Below are 21,308 nucleotides of genomic sequence, written 5' to 3'. Positions count from 1 at the left end.
GCTTGTTCTCAGCCCAGGGTGCATTTCACATTAACCATTGGTGATGGAACCTTTTTCATCCCCTCTTACCCCAACATTTGGCCATTGTGGGCCATACTGTCGCCCACTCTCGGCTTACATCCAAACAAAATAAGGAGCAACTCAAGATCTTATCATTGGGGTACAGTACTGGTGGGAACAGGTCTGTCACTGTAACACTGGGGTACAGTACTGATGTGTTACAGTGACAGGCCTGTACCCTGGGGTAGAATACTGGTGGTCTGTTGCTCTCTTTTCCCCTTTGCTCTCTCCCTTCTGTGTCACTCTCTGTCTCGTCATCAGGTAAATGGGAGCTGGGCAGTTCCACAATGTTACAATTTCCTGACTTTTCGAAAGAGTTAAAGATGGCTGCCATTGGCTGAAGGGGAGGTGGTTATTGTGTGCTCTGGATGACAGTCCCTTGAAAAGGACAGGATTCCCTGTGTCTTTTTGCCCTGTGCCCTCCACTATTATATTAAGAATTGACCTTCAGTCTAATGATGAGACCTCCAGGTGTTTACTAAACCCTCTCTCATTATTCTCTCGCAGCCTCTAGGGGTGAAGTCCCAGCTGGAGTATACGGCTACACCTGCGTGCCAAACAGTGCCTACGGATTGGCACCACCCATGGGGGCCACAGTGTACCCCCCACCACCGTCTGCAATCTTGGCTTACCCACCCCTGCCTCCAGGTAAGTTCACACCCATCCTTTAGGAAGATTGGGATTTGCTGATGATCTACCTGTTACTGGCCAGGGAGACTCTGCTCACTCTACGTCAGTCTCTCCCACTCCCTTCGATGGAGCCAGCTCCCACCAATTAAAATGCAGCCCTCCAGCTGGGAACGAGACAGGGAACACGCCACTACCACCCCCACCCCCCCTCACGCCACCTCCCGAGATAGGGGAGAAAACCCCACTACACGCCCCTCCGCCCCAAACCCAGAAAGGGAACACCCCACTTCCACTCCCTGCTAGCCCATGGATGGCGTTAATGGGGACTTCTATAGCCTTTCTATATTGACGCCAGTTTCCCTGCCCCCACCTTCTCCCTGTTACCTCACCCCCTTCAGTATGTTTAACTCCTATAGTTGGCCTCCCTGGACTGGGGAGGGTGGAAGTCAGCCCAGATTCCCACCGGTTATTATTAGATAACCCCTCTAGATTCTGCAGGTGTGCTGGTTGCCCTCATGAACTGGCCATTCTTCTGTGAGCTTAATCGCCAAGTATCAGGGTATTGGATCATGTGCGGCATCACAGCTACCCTTATCCAGTTCTCATTCGATGCTCGTACACGCGTACAGGGACCAGCAGGAGCTGCTGGCTAACGATCAGGAGTAGTAACCCCAAGCCCCAAGGGCAGTGAGGCCAATTGCCCCCATTGCCATTCCCGCTGAGATGAGAGATCAAATCTGGAGTCTGTGTCTGTTTTTTTGTATCAGTTTGTTGAATTACTCACCTGTTGCTCTCGTTCTCACAGTCGGATTTTACCCAGGACCACCTCCCATGGAGGGTACAATGAACTACATGCCCCCACCCCCTTACCCAGGGCCCATGACTCTTCCAGGAGGTGATGTACTACTGCCACGGACTCCAGCAGGTAAGTAAGTCCTTGAGGCCATTCGCACTTTAGCACCACTTCTCTGATGCTCTAGGTTTAAAGTGTGACTGTGAACTGATTGAACATAGGAACAGGAGTTGGCCATTCAGCCCCTCGTGCCTGCTCCGCCATTTAATAAGATCATGGCTGATCTGTGATCTAACTCCATATACCCGCCTTTGGCCCGTATCCCTTAATACCTTTGGTTGCCAAAAAGCTATCTATCTCGGATTTAAATTTAGCAATTGAGCTAATATCAATTGTCGTTTGCGGAAGAGAGTTCCAAACTTCTACCATCCTTTCTAACCCCGGCCTCGTCCATGGGGCTTCTGTTAACCAGCGGGGGTTGAAACCAGCCCAACCAGGGATCAAAGCCGAGGATTTGGGAGACTAGACTTAAGTGGACCCATAGTGAAAGCCGCAGATGCCAGTGTGTGAGTGGCACTCAGTTGCCCTGAGACACGTACTTTAGGCAGCTGGTACCTGTGCCATGCCAGTACAGAACCAGGGATGAGTAAGGTGCTTTTTTAAAAATCAAATGTGCTCTTGTAGAAGATCATGCCCATGAGTATAGAATATCTTGGCAAAAGAACCAGGGAGGAGATGAGGAGACATTTTTTTAAGCAGCGAGTTGTTACAATCTGGAAAGCACAGCCTGAAAGGGAGGTGGAAGCAGATTCAATAGTAACTTTCAAAAGGGAATTGGATAAATATTTAAAAAGGAAAAGTATGCAGGGCTATGGGGAAAGAACAGGAGGCCTGGGACTAATTGGATAGCTCTTTCAAAGAGATGGAGACAGGCACGAGGGACCGAATGGCCTCCTTCTGTGCTGTGACATTCTATGATCTCTGTTGTAGCTCAAATTTAGTAACTGAGCTGTTCAAAACAGATGGTCCCAAGTTCGATCCCTGTTCTGTGCTGAGTTAGCTGATTAGCAGTAGTGTAGTGGTTATGTTACTGGACTAATAATCCAAAGAACGTGAGTTCAAATCCCAATTGGAATTCATTTAAAAAAAAATCTGGAAGTAAAAAGCTGGTCTCAGTAAAAGTGACCACGAAGCTGTCGGATTGTCGTAAAAACCCAACCGGTCCACTGATGTCCTTTAGGGAAGGAAACTATCGATCTTACCCGGTCTGGCCTATATGTGACTCCAGTCCCACACCAATGTAGTTGACTCTTAACTGTCCTCTGAAGTGGCCTAGCAAACCGCTCAGTTGTATCAAACATTTGTACAAATGGTTCAAGGAGAAGGCTCTCCACCACCTTCTCAGGGCAACTAGGGATGGGCAATAAATACCGGCCTTGCCAGCGACGCCCACATCTCCGGAATGGATAATTAAAAAAATCTCAGCCGGTGAGCTGCAGGAGCACTACAGTTAGCCTCTGAGGTTAGGGAGGGGGAATATCAGCCAGGGTTCCTGCTCTTGATCACTACACAGTAACCCCTGTGGATATCAACTCAGCACAGGATCAGACTTGCTATGATGCCCTCCATGGTAGAATAGTGTGCCTACGCTCACTGTCTGGGTCTTGACATATGAAGAGTCTTGACATATGAAGAATGGCCCTTGGGTGAGGTACTGGTATCTAGATGAGGGGAGGAGGGCTACCAGTGGCTGTGGAACCACATTCTGACAGGAGCCAATGCCCTTAGGAGAGGTGGGGAGAAAATTGGGCAGTGGGGGAAGAACAGAAGAATATTTGTACTCTGTCATGGGGAAAATGCTGTAGGTATCGGGTGGGGCCGCAGCGCGCGTCGGAGGGGGGGGGGGTGGGGCCGCAGCGCGCGTCGGAGGGGGGGGGGTGGGGCCGCAGCGCGCGTCGAAGGGGGGGTGGGGCCGCAGCGCGCGTCGAAGGGGGGGTGGGGCCGCAGCGCGCGTCGAAGGGGGGGTGGGGCCGCAGCGCACATCGAAGGGGAGCACCTGTTGCAGTCCGGTGGAAGTTTGCATCATTAGTACATGCATGGTGACTCCTTGTTGTTTCTTTTTAGCTGAAGCAAAGACTGCAGAAGGAGCTGGAAGTACTTACAGGAGCCAGTCAATCCCTCATAGTATGCCTACACCTATGGTAAGGAGGGACAAGGGGGCAAGCAATGTGTCTTTCTTTTCCAAGTATTTTTAATTTTTGGTTTTGCTAAATTTTTGCTCATCACTACTCAGTGATCCTGCTGAATTGTGTGTGTGTGTGGGGTTGGGGGGTTGGTGATGGAACACTTTCCATTTCAGGCACCCAGTATCATGCAGGGAATGTTCTCGGGGCAGGTACAGCACTGGTTAGATACAGAGTAAAACTGACTTAAATTCACAATGTCCCCAGTATATGGGAAGCATTATGTTGAAAAGCCTAAATGTTTGGCCTATATTAGTGTATCAGATGGATTTTCCCTCTTCACCAACATACACATCAGAAAATTACACTGTAATTGCACCATTTAATGTCTCAGGTTTATATTCAGTGCCTAATCTGGCTCGCTCCAACCCCCTATGTAACCTAGTCCAAAAACTATTGATTATTGCCCAAACCAAATTGGTTAATAGCAGGACCACAGTGCAACATTAAGTGACCTGCAACTGAACTCTTTATAAGGATGCAGTTAGTGCCTGCATAGGGATATGTTTTGGCAAATGTAGTAGAGGTAAATTGATTCTTGGCAATTGGCAGAACATCAGTCATCGCAAACATAGCGCCAACTTAATTGCAGGCTTCCCAAATCTCAGCCTTAGCTGGGTATAACAGCGTCCTGTTCATAGGTCGTTCAGTGTCCCTTTGGTGGGCCTCCAGTCTTGAAGCAGTCACTGTAACTTGGACATAATAGTTGTTTTGAGTAGTGGTCCGACTGTATCTCGGACACTCTCCTGGTGATGCTCAGAGGTCACCTCATGGACGTGCTTGCAATGAGTCGTCTTTCTTCACTTGTCTTAATTTAGTCAAATTGGCACGTACTGCACTTTTGTGAATTGACTTGGACAGGCTGCCCCCAAGCTGCTTAGAATCCCACTTCAGGTCACGTAACCAATCGAAGGCCAGTTTGATCAAGGTGTCACTTGGGTACATGGAAGTGTCCAGGAGAGTTGCAGCTCTCTGTTGTGTGGCAACCTTAGCCAGATAGCATCGTCCATCAGTAATGTAGTCAACAGGCCTCCTTATACTGCATAATGCTTTCAGCCACATGACTGCCTGGTTCCTAGTTTTTATCCCAGGCTCAAGGCTGAGAGAGCCAAAGGAAGAGTTGCTCCTGTATGTTGGAACATAGGAACATGAGTAGGCCATTTGGTCCCTCGAGCCTGTTCTGCCATTCAATTAGATCCTGACTGATCTGTACCTCAACTCCATTTACCTGCCTTTGCTCCATATCCCTTGATACTCTTACCTAACAAAAAGCTATCGCTCTCAGTCTAGAAAGCTCCAATTGATCCCCAGCATCCACAGCCTTTTGGGGGAGGGTGTTCCAGATTTTCACTACCTTTTGTGTGAAAAGGTGTTTCCTGATTTCACTCCTAAATGGCCTAGCTCTAATTTTAAGATTCTGTCCCCTTGTTCTGAATTTCCTCACTAGAGGAAATAGTTTCTCTTTTATATATCCTATCAAATCTCTTTTATCATTTTAAATACCTCAATTAGATCACTGCTCAACCTTCTATACTCAAAGGAATACAAGTCAAGTTTGTGCAACCTGTTTTCATAATTTAGCCCTTTTAAGTCCTGGCATCATTCTGGTGAATCTGTGCTGCACCTCCTCCAAGGTCAATATCTCCTTCCTGAGGTGCAGTGCTCAAAACTGAACACATCACTCCAGATGGGAGTGATTTGATGTAATCGGTGACCGAGTGTAAATCAGGGATTCGGGGCCTGACCTGGCTCTGAGAGAAGTGGAATAAACCTGGGAGGGGATAGTCTCTCGACGCATGGAGCTAAGATCCAATGCAATCTGGTTTACAAAGTGCTCTGGGTGTCTGCTGGCACTTTGTAAGTCCACCTAATGAAAGAAGAAAGAACTTGCATTTATATAGCGCCTTTCACAACCTCACTTTACAACCAGTAAAGTACTTTTGAAGTGTAGCCCACTGTTGTAATGCAGGAAACGCGGCAGCCAATTTGCGCACAGCAAGATCCCGCAAACAGCAATGAGCTAAATAACCAGATAATCTGTTTTAGTGATGTTGGTCGAGGGATAAATATTGGCCAGGACTCCGGGGAGAACTCCCCTGCTCATCTGGAAGACGACACCTCCGACAGTGCAGCAACACTCCCTCAGTACTGCACTGGAGTGTCAGCCTGGATTATGGGCTCAAGTCTCTGGAGTGGGACTTGAACCCACAACATAAACATTAAAAACAAATGCCCTCCATTCCTGTAACTGTTGAGTTCCTTTCTCTCTTTAACTCTTGTCAGTGATTCTGGTCACCAAGGTAACCATTTGCCCTGGAATTGATCAAATCCTTGTTAGTCACAGATTTTGGACATTCACATTAACCTGTGATTCTTTTTGACTTCTGACTGTGTCAAAAATAAGTTCAACCTGTAGCTTCCATGCCATTCAAAGTAACAAAGCTAGTCTCCTAAAGTGCCACGTGTTATTGTTTAATCCTCTGTCAACGCGGAAACCCCAATCCAGCTTTTATTTCTGGAAATATCTTGCCCCGATAGCATAGTCGGTTGGATCCGAGGTTTTCCTGACTGGTTTGACACTTCCGGATTTCCTTCCAAATGATGATGCTCCATTTGAATACTGGACTCGATTGGTGCGGGAGCTTGGTGGCTCGGGCCTGCCGGCTTCCCCCAGGTTGAGTCTCTGAGAAATCACTGGGCCGTAACCGGTGCCGACCATGTCTGGCTGTTGAGGGGAGCCATTCCCTGGTGAACCCACCAGTGAATTGCTGGGGTTCTCCCTGGTTGTGCTCACTGGTAGGGCAGAAGAGTTCCTTAATTCCTGGTGCACCTCAGCTATTGTTCAGAAAGGTTAAGTCCTATCTTCTGATTGTTGGGCTGCCTGTCATTTAAATTGTGCCCTCTCCTTGCAGATTCTGGAGTGAGTGCGCTGCCATTTGTCAGTCATTAGATTTTCATTAAAATCCTTCCTGTGAGTAAATCTCCGCGTCTCTTTGACTCACACGCACTCGCTCTCTCGTGCCCTCTCTCTCACTCACTCTTTTTCTGGGCTAATGACTCACACGCGCTCGCTCTCGTGCCCTCTCTCTCACTCACTCACTCATCTCTTTTTCTGGGCTAATTCCTCTTCATTTTTTATCAGTTCCTTTTGGCATTAGCTCCGTGCTCAGTTTCTGTCTTAATCTTTTCATTGCTAGACCTTTCAAAGGTGTCATTTTCCGCAACAACAAATTTTTGACTATCGTTTGCCCAAACACTATTGCGAGTTATGTCATTACTCTATTGGTACAGCGCGGGTTAGTTACAGAGTAAAGCTCCCTCTACACTGTCCCATCAAACATTCCCAGGGCAGGTACAGCATGGGTTAGATACAGAGTAAAGCTCCCTCTACACTGTCCCATCAAACACTCCCAGGGCAGGTACAACACAGGTTAGATGCAGAGTAAAGCTCTCTCCACACTGTCCAGCTCCCCTTACTCAAACAATGTGACATTTTCCCATTTCTCACACCAGCTGTCTGTGGTCTGACCGGGTGTGATTGCTAATTTGGTGCCAAATTAGGGGCAGTTGTGTGGTGTGGGACCCATGCAATAAGGAGCTGGTTCCACACTTGCCATATCTGACCCTTACAGCCAACAGCCAGATCAGATCTTGTTCCCGTTGGTCTGGGCAGAAGCTGGATCTGAACCCAGGCCCAGAGGTGAAAGGTCAGTGTCTAAGGCCGTGCACTGCACAATCTGTTGCCAGCATTTTGTAAAGTACTTTTGTAAGAAACCATTTCCCAGTCCCTACGCAGGTTTCAACCGCTGTATCTGCGTAAGGATAGCCTGTCCCTTCTGAGTAATTAAGGTTACGTAAGGAAGGCTTATCTGAGCCTGTAGAGTGTGTGGGGGAGGGGAGGGATAATGATGAGTCAGCTCACTGACAATGTTGCTAAACACAATGTGTTTAGGAAGATTTCTACATTTGGTATTTCTTGTGAAATCCTAAATCTGTCCACCATTTCACTTTGATCTCTTAAGTATTCCCCAGCTCAAGGTGAGCAGGCAGTGGAGACACTTTGGGTAGAATTAAGGAACAGCAAAGGATGCAAGACTCTGGTGGGAGTTGTCTACATACCTCCTGACAGTAGTGATGTAGTGGGGAGATGGAAATTCAGAGATCAGGGAAGCATGGTTATAATGGGAGATTTTAATTTTCACATAGGCTGGGAGAAGCAGAACAGCTCACGTAGTAAAGGCAGTGAATTTCTAGAATGTATTCAGGACTATTTTCTAGAATAATATGTTTTAGAACTGACAAGGGAACATGCCATACTAGATTTAGTGACTAGTAATGGACCTGAATTAGTTAACAATCTGACTGTAAAGGAACATCTTGCAAATAGTGTCCATAATATGATTGAATTTGATATTCGGTTGAGAGGGAAAAGTCACAAATCATGATTTTGAATTTAAGTAATGCAAACTTCGATGGGATGAGAAATTAGTTGACCACAGTGAACTGTTAATGGGTAAACCTACAGACAAACAGTGGGAAGTATTTAAAGAAGTATTTGGTACAATACCAAACCAGTACATATCCCATAAAAGGCAAAAGCTGTGTAATTAAGCAACCATGGTCAACAAATGAGGTAAGAGACAGTATCAAGCTAAAAGAAAGGCTCACCCAACAAATGGAAAAGTGGAAATCTAGAAGACTGGGAGAGCTATAAAAACAACAATGGGATACAAAGAAAGTTATGAGGTGCAAAAAGGGAATATGAACAAAACTTGCAAGGGATATCAAAGCTAACAGCAAAAGTTTTTATAAATATATTGAGAAAGAGCGTGGTAAAGGGGAATGTGGGCCCAAGACAGAAGCAGGTGAGACTATGATGGATGATAGGAAATGGCAGACTTGTCAAATGAATATATTGTATCCCATTTCACAGCGGAGGAAGAGGACAACATACCAGAGATACAAGGGAACCTAAAAATGTCAAAGGGAGGAACTTAATGGATTTAATATAAGTAATAAAAATGGTAATGAAGAAAATAATGGCACTTATGACAGACAAATCTGCAGGACCTGATGGTTTCCACCCCAGGGTGTTAAAAGAAATAGAGGAAAAATTGCAAATGTCAGTTCACTATTTATGGCGGGAGGGAGAAACCAAGGTTCTGCACAAGTGATTATCAGCAAAAATTACAGCAACGGAATTGGAGGTAACCTTGTGACATGGGATGGTAATTGGTTGGAAGGAGGAGACCAAGTGTAAGGATAATGAGAACATTCTATTACATAGAATTTATAATACAGAAACAGGCCACTCAGCCCAACTGGTCTGTACCGACATTTATGCTCCACACGAGCCTCCTCCCACCCTCTTCATTTAATCCTATCAGCATATCCTTCTATTTCTTTCTCCATCATTTGCTTATCTAGCTTTCCCTTAAATGCATCTATGCTATTTGGCTCAAGCACTCTTGTGGTAGCAAGTTCCACATTCTTTCCACTCTCTGGGTAAAGAAGTTTCTCCTGAATTACTTACTAGATTTATTAGTGACTATCTTATATTTATGCCCCCTAGTTTTGGTCTCCCCCACATCGTCTCTCAATGGCAGGATACGACAAGTAGTGTTCTCTAGGGATCTGTAATATATATATATATATATGTGTGTGTGTGTGTATACATACACACACTTGGATGGTGAAACAGAGTTGTATATCCAATTTTGCAGATGACACTAAGTCCGAAGGCACAGTAAGTTCTGTAGACGGGAGCAGGAAGTTGAATGGTCAAAACTGTGGCAGATGGAGTACAGTAGTGTGGTGGTTATGTTACTGGGCTAGTAAGCCAGAGGCCTGGACTAATAATCCAGAGAGCGTGAGTTCAAATCCCACCATGGTAATTTAATAATTTGCTGGTATCAGTAAAAGTGACCACGAAGCTGTCAGATTGTCGTAAAAACCCATCTGGTTCATTAATGTGCTTTAGGGAAGGAAACCTGCCGTCCTTACCCGGTCTGACCTATATGTGACTCTAGCGCGGTTGACTCTTAACTGCGCTCTGAATTGGCCTAGCGAGCCACTCAATTTGTCAAACCGCTACTAGTGGTTCAAGTAGATGGCCCACCACCATCTTCTCAGGGCAACTAGGAATGGACAATAAATGCCGGCCTTGCCAGTGACACCCACATCCCGAGAATGAATTTTCAAAAAAAAATGCGGTTAAGTGTGAGGTAATCCACTTTAGATCTGAGAAAGACAAATCGTGATATTTTCTTAATGGTGAGAGACTAGGAGCTGCAGAGGAGCAATGGGATTTGAGTGTCCATGTGCACAAATCACTAAAAGTTATGAGGAAAAAATGAAGAAGTGATATTTCAGTTGTATAGAGCCTTGGTCAGACCCCATCTGGAGTGCTGCATTCAGTTCTGGGCTCCGCACTTCAGGAAAGATTTATTGGCCTCGGAGGGGGAAGATTCGGAATTAATGGTGGGAAACATGGAGATGGCAAAAATGCTGAACAAATATTTTGTTTCAGTCTTTACAGTAGAGGACACTAAGAATATCCCAACACTGGACAAACAGGGGACTCTCGGGGGGGAGGAGCTAAATACGATTAAAATCACTCAGGAGATGGTACTCAGTAAAATAATGGGACTCAAGGCGGATAAATCCCCTGGACCTGATGGCTTCCATCCTAGGGTCTTGAGGGAAGTGGCAGTTGGGATTGTGGATGCTTTGGTGATAGTTTTCCAAAATTCCCTGGACTCAGGAGAGGTCCCGGCAGATTGGAAAACTGCTAATGTAACACCGTTATTTAAAAAGGGTAGTAGGCAGAAGGCTGGAAATTATAGGCCAGTTAGCTTAACATCTGTGGTGGGTAAAATTTTGGAGTCTATTATTAAGGAGACAGTAACGGAACATTTAGATAAGCATAATTTAATAGGACAAAGTCAGCATGGCTTTATGAAGGGGAAGTCATGTCTGACAAATTTGCTTGAGTTCTTCGAGGATATAACGTATAGGGTGGATAAAGGGGAACCAGTGGACATAGTGTATTTAGACTTCCAGAAGGCATTCGACAAGGTGCCACATAAAAGATTATTACTTAAGATAAAAAATCACGGGATTGGGGGTAATATTCTGGCATGGGTGGAGGATTGGTTATCGAACAGGAAGCAGAGAGTTGGGATAAATGGTTCATTTTCGGACTGGCAACCAGTAACCAGTGGTGTTCCACAGGGGTCGGTGCTGGGTCCCCAACTCTTTACAATCTATATTAACGATTTGGAGGAGGGGACCGAGTGCAACACCCCCCCCCCCCCCCCCCCCCCCCCGAGTGCAACATATCAAAATTTGCAGATGATACAAAGATGGGAGGGAAAGTAGAGAGTGAGGAGGACATAAAAAACCTGCAAGGGGATATAGACAGGCTGGGTGAGTGGGCGGAGATTTGGCAGATGCAATATAATATTGGAAAATGTGAGGTTATGCACTTTGGCAGGAAAAATCAGAGAGCAAGTTATTTTCTTAATGGCGAGAGACTGGAAAGTACTGCAGTACAAAGGGATCTGGGGGTCCTAGTGCAAGAAAATCAAAAAGTTGGTATGCAGGTGCAGCAGGTGATCAAGAAAGCCAACGGAATGTTGGCTTTTATTGCTAGGGGGATAGAATATAAAAACAAGGAGGTATTGCTGCAGTTATATAAGGTATTGGTGAGACCGCACCTGGAATACTGCATACAGTTTTGGTCTCCATACTTAAGAAAAGACATACTTGCTCTCGAGGCAGTACAAAGAAGGTTCACTCGGTTAATCCCGGGGATGAGGGGGCGGACATATGAGGAGAGGTTGAGTAGATTGGGTCTCTACTCATTGGAGTTCAGAAGAATGAGAGGCGATCTTATTGAAACATATAAGATTGTGAAGGGTCTTGATCGGGTGGATGCAGTAAGGATGTTCCCAAAGATGGGTGAAACTAGAACTAGGGGGCATAATCTTAGAATAAGGGGCTGCTCTTTCAAAACTGAGATGAGGAGAAACTTCTTCACTCAGAGGGTGGTAGGTCTGTGGAATTTGCTGCCCCAGGAAGCTGTGGAAGCTACATCATTAGATAAATTTAAAACAGAAATAGACAGTTTCCTAGAAGTAAAGGGAATGAGGGGTTATGGGGAGCGGGCAGGAAATTGGACATGAAGCTGAGTTCGGATCGGTCAATGCCCTGTGGGTGGCGGAGAGGGCCCAGGGGCTATGTGGCCGGGTCCTGCTCCGACTTCTTGTGTTCTTTAGATTTGTGGTTGGGATCAGATCAGCCATGATCTTATTGAATGGCGGAGGAGGCTCGAGGGGCCGATTGGCCTACTCCTGCTCCAATTTCTTATGTTCTTATGTTCTTATTCACCAGAATGATACCAGGGCTTAAAGGGTTAAATTATGAGGACAGATTGCATAAACTAGGCTTGAGTATAGAAGATTAAGGGGTGATCTAATTGAGGTGTTTAAGATGATTAAAGGATTTGATAGGGTAGATGGAGAGAAATTATTTCCTCTGGTGGGAGAATCAAGAACAAGGGCATAACCTTAAAATTAGAGCTAGGCTGTTCAGGTGTGAAATCAGAAAGCACTTCTTCACACAAAAGGTAGTAGAAATCTGGAACCCTCTCCCAAAAGGCTGTGGGGGTCAGTTGAAGCTTTCAAGATTGAGATTGATTTATTGGGTAAGGGTATCAAGGGAAATGGAACAAAGCGGGTAATTGGGGCAGAGGTGCAGATCAGCCATGATCTAATTGAATGGCGGAACAGGCTTGAGGGGCCCGAATGGCCGTCTCCTCTTCCTATACCTCCCCATACTCCCTGCCCTGGCTCGGATTCTCTTTTTCTCCCCCCCCCCCCCCCCCCCCCCCCCCCACCAATTGTCCTTACCAGAGAAGATCTGGTTTGACATTTCTGAGAGTGAGTGAGCTGAACTTGCAGGAGCCGGGCAGCATTCACTCCCAGTGTCTCGTTCTGTTCCACTGCTCTCCTAGTGATTGGAAATCTCCAGCAATCCTCGAACCATTGAGCACAACAAGTACGTGGCAACTGAAGTGTTTCTCTGTCTTGCCCAGTGAGTATCTGATCATTCGGACCAGGAAGCTGGAGGCTCAATTCCCAGTCTGTGCTGATCCAGGGCACCGGCTGGGACATTGAAACTTGGGCTTGGTTAGGGACCCAGGGAGGGGGATCAGCCAGGGTTCCTGCTCCTGATCACTATCGAGTGACCTGCGTCTGTATGTGTGGACAAGCTCGGGATCAGCTCGGCCTGGCCCAGCCCGGCTGTGTTCGCCCCCTCCCCTCCGCCAGCCCGACAGCTCACTGATATTTACTGTCGTGAGGAATGTTGGTGTATGTGTGGGGGAGGGAGACGGGGCAATGCTCCGGTCACAGGGTCATTTGACAGCTGGTGTGGTGCCACGAAAGATTGAGGTGGGTTCACACCTGCCGTTTACTACACAACATGGCCTTGATTTTAAAGTGGGGACAGGAACGGAGCGTGTGTTCCCCATTGCGGGTGGGGAACCTGGTCAGACCCACTACCTGGCCGGAAGACGGGAGCGGGAATTCGGCGGGATCGGTTCCCGGCCGTCGGTTGAGGGGGCTGGGGAGGGCTGTGGTGGCGATTGGGGGGAGGAACCTTCTGGCCATGATCGGTGAGGTGGGTGGGTGGTAGCCTGAGCCCAGGAAGGCCCAAGGAAACCTAAAATTAAATTTTCAGACTTACCTGCTGGGCCTCTTCTGGACCACAATCGCCCACCCGGCAGGTCTGGTAACTGCTCCCCTGCTCAGGCCTCTGACTACATCATCGGGACCCGATCATCATATGTAAAGAAGGATCCTGCTGCCTTCCTGCGGGTTTCTCGCTCGCCTCCCCAAAAGAGCAGGTTAAGATTGGGATATAGTGGAAAGGCAATGGGATTAGAGAGGGCAAGTGACTGGCCTTGTTTTAACTGCCCCCCCCCCCCCCCCCCCCCCCAGCCCGGTTTCTCCCCAGGCCGAGGCAGGGAGGGTTAAAATCGGTGCCCATATCTCCTGCACCCCGCCCCACCTCACTCTCAAACTGTTTCGGAATGTATTTGTGATGTTACTGATCTCTCGCTCTCCTCTCTTCTCCCGAACAGGAGCAGCCCCCTCCGTACACACCGCGCGCTGAGAGCCAAGGGCAGCGCAATGACGAGCCTCGCAGTGCGGTCCCCCCGCCCACCAGTGACTGGAGCCAGTAACCACACCGCACGGGTCCCCACCGTGCCTCACCCTTCCGCGCTGCTCCTGACCCATCTCATTGGCCGGTGAACTGGACACGCGCATTCCCCGGATGGGGAAATTGGCACCGGCTCAAGGCATCTGGACATCATCATCATCATCATCATCATCTAACTGCAATACCTCTGCAGGGCTCCGCAGAGCAGCATGCTTACCCCCCCCACCCCCCCACCACCCCGCGTTTGCCAGCTGCCACTAACTCGAGCAACCTTCCCTTGGCCGACTGAAACCGAGCGAAACGAATGGGCGACAGGATGCAAAGCTACTTCAGGAGACGCAGATGAACGATTATGTTTGCCTTCAGCATGGAGACAAGCAAGGGGTAAATTTAAATCCCGCCCCCCGCCCCCCCCCCCAGTGCTGAGCTTCACCCCTCGGGAGCATGGTTGGTAACCCCCACCCGATAACCCACCTTGCCGCACATACGTCTGCGCCGGGGGCCACTTAAAAAATAACGATTTATCCTCGAGCCTCCACGGACTGCTGCCGCTGACTCGCCACCTCCGTTCACTCAGGATTTCAAGTTCTCTTCACCTGCAAACATTGAGGTCCTCAGAGTTGTAATCATGTCTGAAGAGCACTAAACCAAACAACTACCTTGGAAATGGACGCTTCGAATATCAGCCTCCGACTGTCAACGTTCTCGTGAAATTCCTTTTGTTCCTTATTTTACCAGGGATGCTGTCCATTTATTTTAAATGGCTTGGCTGCTCTCTTGAGATAATCGCAAGTGAATGCATCAGGCGATTGTGTGCTAATTTTCAAAGAGCCCATTTTCAGGTTACAAGCCTGCACGAGCTGATTAGAACCTTCAGTAAGGCCTTGTCCTATTTGTTACTGTTATCTCCGGGTCACTCTGCATGGTCTGTGCCTGTCCACTGATGACCATCCTAGCCCTTGGGTGTGCTGCAGTGACATCCCATTCGTCACACTAAAGAAAGACTTGCATTTATACAGCGCCTTTCATGACCTCAGGACGTCCCAACGTGCTTTACAGCCAATGAAGTACTTTTGAAGTGTAATTGTTATGTAAGAAACACGACAGCCAATTTTGCGCACGGCGAGATCCCACAAACAAGAAGATATATGACCAGATAATCTGTTTTTAGGTGTTGGTTGAATGATAAATATTGGCCAGGACAACTCCCCTGCTCTTCCAATATTGTCGTGGGATCTTTTATGTCCACCTGAGAGGGCAGAAGGGGCCTCAGTTTAATGTCTCATCCGAAGTTAGAGCAGTGGACTGGGTGAAAGCCTGCTCCAAGCCAGGCTGTACCTCGGAGGAGTTAGCCCATGCTGGCGGCCCCATCGTGGGATCACTTGCAGAGCAGCAGCTCCTATCTGCTCATCCCGGATCTACAAGGGCTGCTGCAGCTCCATCCCTGCGTTCTGGATCAGTGCAACATCCACACGGAGTATAAATGGTGAAGCTTTACACACTCTATCTTCCGTCTGTACTCTACAGATACACTGACCTTTTAAAGGTGGGAGTGCAGACAGAAAAAGTAATGGGATTCTGGGTTTAATATATCAGGGCATTGAATATAAAAGCAAGGACATGATATTGAATTTGTACCAGACATTGGTTAGGCCCCAGTTGGAGTATTGTGTGCAGTTCTGGGCACCCGATTATAGGAGGGATTTTATAGCCATAGAAAGGGGACAGAGAAGATCCACTAAACTGGTAAAAAGATTATAGTTATAAATAAAAAGGCTAAAAAAATTGGGTCTTTTTTACACTTGAACAGAGAATGTAGAAGGGATCTGATTGAGGGTCTCAAAATTCTGAAAGGTTTTAAGAGGGTATATAGTAAAAGATTGTTCCCACCAGTTAATGAATCAGTAACAGAGGAGCACAGTATGAGGATTGTCAGTAAAAGAAAAAGAGGGGGAAGTTACACAGAATTACATAGTCTACAGCACTGAAACAGGCCATTCGGCCCAACTGGCCTATACCGGTGTTTATGGTCCACACGAGCCTCCTCTCACCCTACTTAGAAAAATATAAAAGGGAAAGTGTGGGGAAATGGGATTTAGTGTCATTATAGGTGTGATCCTACACTCCCAGAGCAGAGCAGCACTCACTTCGAGCGTCCCTAGGGAAATCGTGGGGGAAGGGGGCAGACTGATTTTTCTGTTCTCCCTGTGAGCACCACTCCCCACTGGTAGTCCAGGAATCGCCCCTGTATTTAGGCCTTCAGATTGCGGGGCTTGGGAAAACTCGTGAACTCTATTTGGAAAAGACAGTTCTGAACGGTTTGTCGCAGAGATTATCAGATTTATTTTCAGTCGGGAGATTGCAGCAAGGGCTCTGTGTAAGGAGCTCAGTATAACCGCGGGCAATGACCTGAATCAGTGAGTAAAGGGGAGAGGCCCGAGTGGAGCGACTCCAATCAATTATGGGAGAGTCTTTTACTGTATGATTTTAATTGTAGATAATGTTTGTATTTTAGGATTTAGTCAAGTTTAACCAAAATGTTGGGTTTTTTTGAGTAGGAGGAATTGCTGGTAATTATAGGGTTAAACCTGACTGGCAGTTTACAAATGAATGTCCTCCCAAAGGCTGAGAATTTGGGTTTTCTCCCTGTTGCTAGCTTTCAGTTCCATTTGCAACCCCTCAGATAATGAAGTTCGTGCCCGCATGCAGCAAGACCTGGACAACATCCAGGCTTGGACTGATAAATGGCAAGTAACATTCGCACCAGACAAGTGCCAGGCAATGACCACCTCCAACAAGAGAGAGTCTAACCATCTCCCCTTGACATTCAATGGCATTACCATCGCTGAATCCCCCACCATCAACATCCTGGGGGTCACCATTGACCAGAAACATAACTGGACCAGCCACATAAATACTGTGGCTACAAGAGCAGGTAAGAGGCTGGGTACTCTGCGGCGAGTGACTCACCTCCTGACTCCCCAAAGGCTTTCTACCATCTACAAGGCACAAGTCTCCGCTTGCCTGGATGAGTGCAGCTCCAACAACGTTCAAGAAGCTTAACTACCATCCAGGACAAAGCAGCCCGCTTGATTGGCACTCCATCCACCACCCTAAACATTCACTCCCTTCACCATCGGCGCACTGTGGCTGCAGTGTGTACCATCCACAGGATGCACTGCAGCAACTCACCAAGGCTTCTTCGACAGCACCTCCCAAACCTGCGACCTCTACCACCTAGAAGGACAAGGGCAGCAGGCACATGGGAACAACACCACCTGAATGTTCCCCTCCAAGTCACACACCATCCCGACTTGGAAATATATCGCCGTTCCTTCATCGTCGCTGGGTCAAAATCCTGGAACTCCCTACCTAACAGCACTGTGGGAGAACCGTCACCACACGGACTGCAGAGGTTCAAGAAGGCGGCTCACCACCACCTTCTCAAGGGCAATTAGGGATGGGCAATAAATGCTGGCCTTGCCAGCGACGCCCACATCCCATGAATGAATTTTTAAAAAAGTTTAATGTGTCTATTTGCTGTGGATCTCTCTCCAGGGGACCCTGTGTCCAGTAGTCCAGCCCCCTACGGGTCTCCAGGGGGCGCTGGGTGCAGAAGCCAGAGTCTGGCTGCAGATTGGCCAGGGCGAGTGTGACCTCTGGGCCAGGACAGGCCACCACTTGAATGCTCTGCACTGCTAAGACTGTCGAACACGGAGACAATAAAGGATTAAAGTTGAGGCCCCGCCCAGGCCCTGCAAATCGGAAATTGGGTCATGCACCACTCACTGATTTCTGGGCAGTGCGTGCCCGAATTCCCAAGATGCACCTTCTGTGGGTGAAACTACCCCTGTGGGGTCCACCATGAAGAGTCTCCCACGTCCTTTCTGATGCATAATTTAGCTTCAAGGTCTCTATGATGGTGTGGCCCCCAAGCCCTGGTTAGCCGGAAAACCTCCCCACAGTTAATCACATTACAGCACCAACGTAGACCATTTGGCCCATTGTGCCATGGCTGGTTCTCTCTACTGTAATTGCTTGCCCGATAATTTACTGTCCAAAAGCCACTTGGAGATGCCTGAGATCCAACCTTGGGTCTCACACGTGTGAAGCAGGCGTTGAGTCCCTGAGCTACACCCATTTCTCTGATACTGGTCTGCAGAGGCTCCTTGCTTACCCAGTGGATGGATATTGATTTCACTATTTATACAGATATTTTCTGTGAATGATGCTAAATGGCTTTGCACAGTAACAGTGCTGCTATGGAGATAGGCAGATGATTCCACCAGTGCACCAGAGCTGTGGTGGCATGGTGCCATCACTGGATATAAAGGCAGCATGGCGGGACCCTGAAGGATTTAATGATGTCCCAGTTAGAAACTAGTGGGGTATAAATTGGACCTTCTTGTGCCAATTTTACAGGCGAAACCCGGGCGCAACGTGGCCCAATTTCGGGGTCCAACATCCTGTGCCCCAAGGATGCCTGAAAAACATCCGACCCGGAATTGGGTTGGGCTATTTGTTAGGCCCCTTGTTTACATCTTTAAGGGACCTGACGCCTGTTTCAGATCCCCTCACAGATATCGGACAGCGATGAGTGAGGCAGCCGTTGATTCTTCAGCGACCGCCAATGAAAAGGAAGCTTATTTTTGCACAAAATTTAAAAAGGACACCTATGTGTGGAGCCAGGAGTGGGAGTGCTCTCTCGACTCCACAATCATGGTGCTCACACCCCTCCCCTCCTGCGACTTACCTTCGGGCCACTGCCAGAAAGGCGAGAGGCCCCACAATCAGCATCTTCAAATGTGCGAGCTGCCCATGGAGTTAGCTGCCGACGCCTGTCTTTACTGCATGGGCAGCTCGCACATTTGATGAGGCCCAAGGCCCAATTTTGGGCCTCTTGGTCGGGACACAGCACCGAGACCGGGCCCATAAACAGGCCCAGAAGAATTTTTACCCTGTTGTGACCCACACTTTTGAATGCACGTTCACTGAAAGCCTTTCTCCCCACTGCCCCTCAAAACCCTTACTAATCCACAAAGGACCATTAACAATCCATGTCTCAGCAGATGGGCTAATTTAAATATCAAGTTGAGGATGGCCTGCTCGTCACAGCACAATGTGACAGATAAGATGAGGCAGTTAGAGGCTGATCCAGTGATTATCAAAGTGAACAGCTTGTAACTCTCCCTTACCTTCATACCCCATGCACAGCAGATCCCTGCCTCGGAGGGATTGTCTCTTGCTGGTCTGGCAGGTGACAGCAGAATATGATTGTGTGAATTGTATGATATTTATGAGTGTGATATTCTAGGTTGCAATAAAATGTGAGTGGAACGAGGCTGAGTCGACTGAAATGCCTGTTGCCTGTAATCAAGGCCCTGTTGAATCTGGCTCCCACTGCCACTCGGGGGGTGAATTTCCTCAGGGCGTCTCATGCAGAACGCACCCCACTGATGTTTGAACGCCGATTTATTGAGAAGAACTTAGGATTCTGCCCGTTATTATGGGGAAATTCGTATATGAAATTATGTCAAACCCCAAGAATTCTGCAGATTTTGAACTCCAGTCTATGTGGTAAGTCAGTCCAGTATTTGGTGATATTACATAGAATGTACAGCAAAGAAACTGGCCATTCAGCCCAACTGGTCTATACCGGTGTTTATGCTCCACACGAGCCTCCTCTCACCCCTCTTCATCTAACCTTATCAGCATATCGTTCTATTATCCGCAGTAAATGGCTGCAACTTGAGGAACTTTGGCTCAGAGTTGTTGAGCTGAAGTCTGAGGTGCAGACATTGCGATGCATCAGGGAGGGAGAGAGTTACCTGGACATTTTGATCCAGGAGGCAGTCACACCTCTTAGGTTAGGTAGTGGTTTAGATTTGGTCAGGGACAGGAGGATGTGACTGCGAGTCAGGCAGGTAAGGGGACCTCAGATGCAGTAGTGGAGGAGCCTCAGCCTTTGACCTTGTCCAACAGGTACGAGGTACTTGCTACCTGTGTGGGTGAGAACAAGGACTGCAGGGAGGATGGGCAAACTGACCACAGCACTGTGGTACAGGAGGCCATTCAAGTGGGGGGAGTGAAAAGGAATGTGGTAATGTTAGGGGATAGTATAGTTAGGGGGATCAATACTGTTCGCTGCAGCTGCGACCGGGAGTCCAGAAGGCTGTGTTGCCTGCCTGGTGCCAAGGTTAAGGACATCTCACAACTGGAGAAGAACTTGGTGAAGGAAGGGGAGGATCCAATTGTCGTGGTCCATGTAGGAACCAATGACAGGTCGAACTAGGAATGAGGTTCTGCTGATGGAGTTTGAGGAGGTGGGGTCCAAATTAAAAAGCCAAACCTCAAAGATAATCTCTGGATTACCACCTGAGCATAGGGACAAACAGATTAGATGGTTAAATGCGTGCCTGAAAGAGTGGTGTGGGAAGCAGGGGTTTCAATTCACGGGACACTGGCACCAGTACTGGGGAAAGAGGGAGCTGTTCCATTGAGATGGGCTCCACTTAAACCAGTGTCCTGGTGAATCGAATAACTGGGTGGTAGATAGGGCTTTAAACTTGTGTGGGGGAGGGTTCAGGTAAGGGTAAATTTATAAGTCTAAAGAGAAAAGTTAAGGCTGTGGAGCAGAGTAGCGATTTGGGTAAAAACAAGCAAAGTGTGTCAGGAAGAAAAAGAAATAGGAGCCGGAGTAGACCATACTGCCCCTCGAGCCTGCTCCGCCATTCAATAAGATCATGGCTGATCTTCGCCCTCAACTCCACTTTCCCACCTGAACTCCAATAAGAGGTAGGGTCAGAGAGTTTAACAAAGGTAATAGGGCATTAATGACTAGGGTCACCAGGGAATAATAGTAAAAAGTTAAAATTAAAGGCGCTCCATCTGAATGTACAAAGCATTTGTAACAAAATAGATGAATTAATGGCACAAATAGAGAAATGGGTTTGATCTTGTAGCCATTACTGAGTCGTGGTTGCTGGGTGACCAAGGTTGGGAACTAAATATTTCAGGGTACATGACTTTTAGAAAAGACAGGCAGAATGGAAAAGGGGTGGGGGGGGGGGGGTAGCCCTGATAATAAAGGATGAGATAAAGACAGTAGTGAGAAAGAATCTTGGCTCAAAAAATCAGGATGTAGAATCAGTCTGGGTGGAGCTAAGAAATAACAAGGGGCAGAAAACACTGTTGGGAGTAGTTTATAGGCCCCCTAACAGCAGTTATAGTGTTGGACAGAGTATAAATAAGGAAATTAGAGGAACATATAACAAGGGTAATGCAACAATTGTGGGGGACTTTAATCTTCATACAGACTGGGCAAATCAAATTGGTAAAAGTAGTTTGGAGGACGA

General features: G+C 47.6%; 1 protein-coding gene across 1 annotated transcript in view; it reads left to right on the top strand.

Annotated features, from left to right (window-relative positions):
- Positions 1 to 19,290, top strand: part of LOC137341287 (WW domain-binding protein 2-like) — a 33,903-nt gene extending 14,613 nt beyond the window's left edge. Inside the window, exons 5-8 of the mRNA XM_068004396.1 lie at positions 568 to 708; positions 1,496 to 1,615; positions 3,608 to 3,684; positions 13,874 to 19,290. Of these exons, the coding sequence (XP_067860497.1) occupies positions 568 to 708; positions 1,496 to 1,615; positions 3,608 to 3,684; positions 13,874 to 13,975 (440 nt within the window). The 3' untranslated portion in view covers positions 13,976 to 19,290. The remainder of the gene's footprint in view (positions 1 to 567; positions 709 to 1,495; positions 1,616 to 3,607; positions 3,685 to 13,873) is intronic.
- Positions 19,291 to 21,308: the final 2,018 nt, after the last annotated feature.

This window comes from Heptranchias perlo, chromosome 23 (genome assembly GCF_035084215.1).
Source record: "Heptranchias perlo isolate sHepPer1 chromosome 23, sHepPer1.hap1, whole genome shotgun sequence".
NCBI classification, from domain to species: Eukaryota; Metazoa; Chordata; class Chondrichthyes; order Hexanchiformes; family Hexanchidae; genus Heptranchias; species Heptranchias perlo.
Note: the sequence above shows the minus strand (reverse complement) of the source record. Positions and strands in the feature narration are given on the sequence as shown.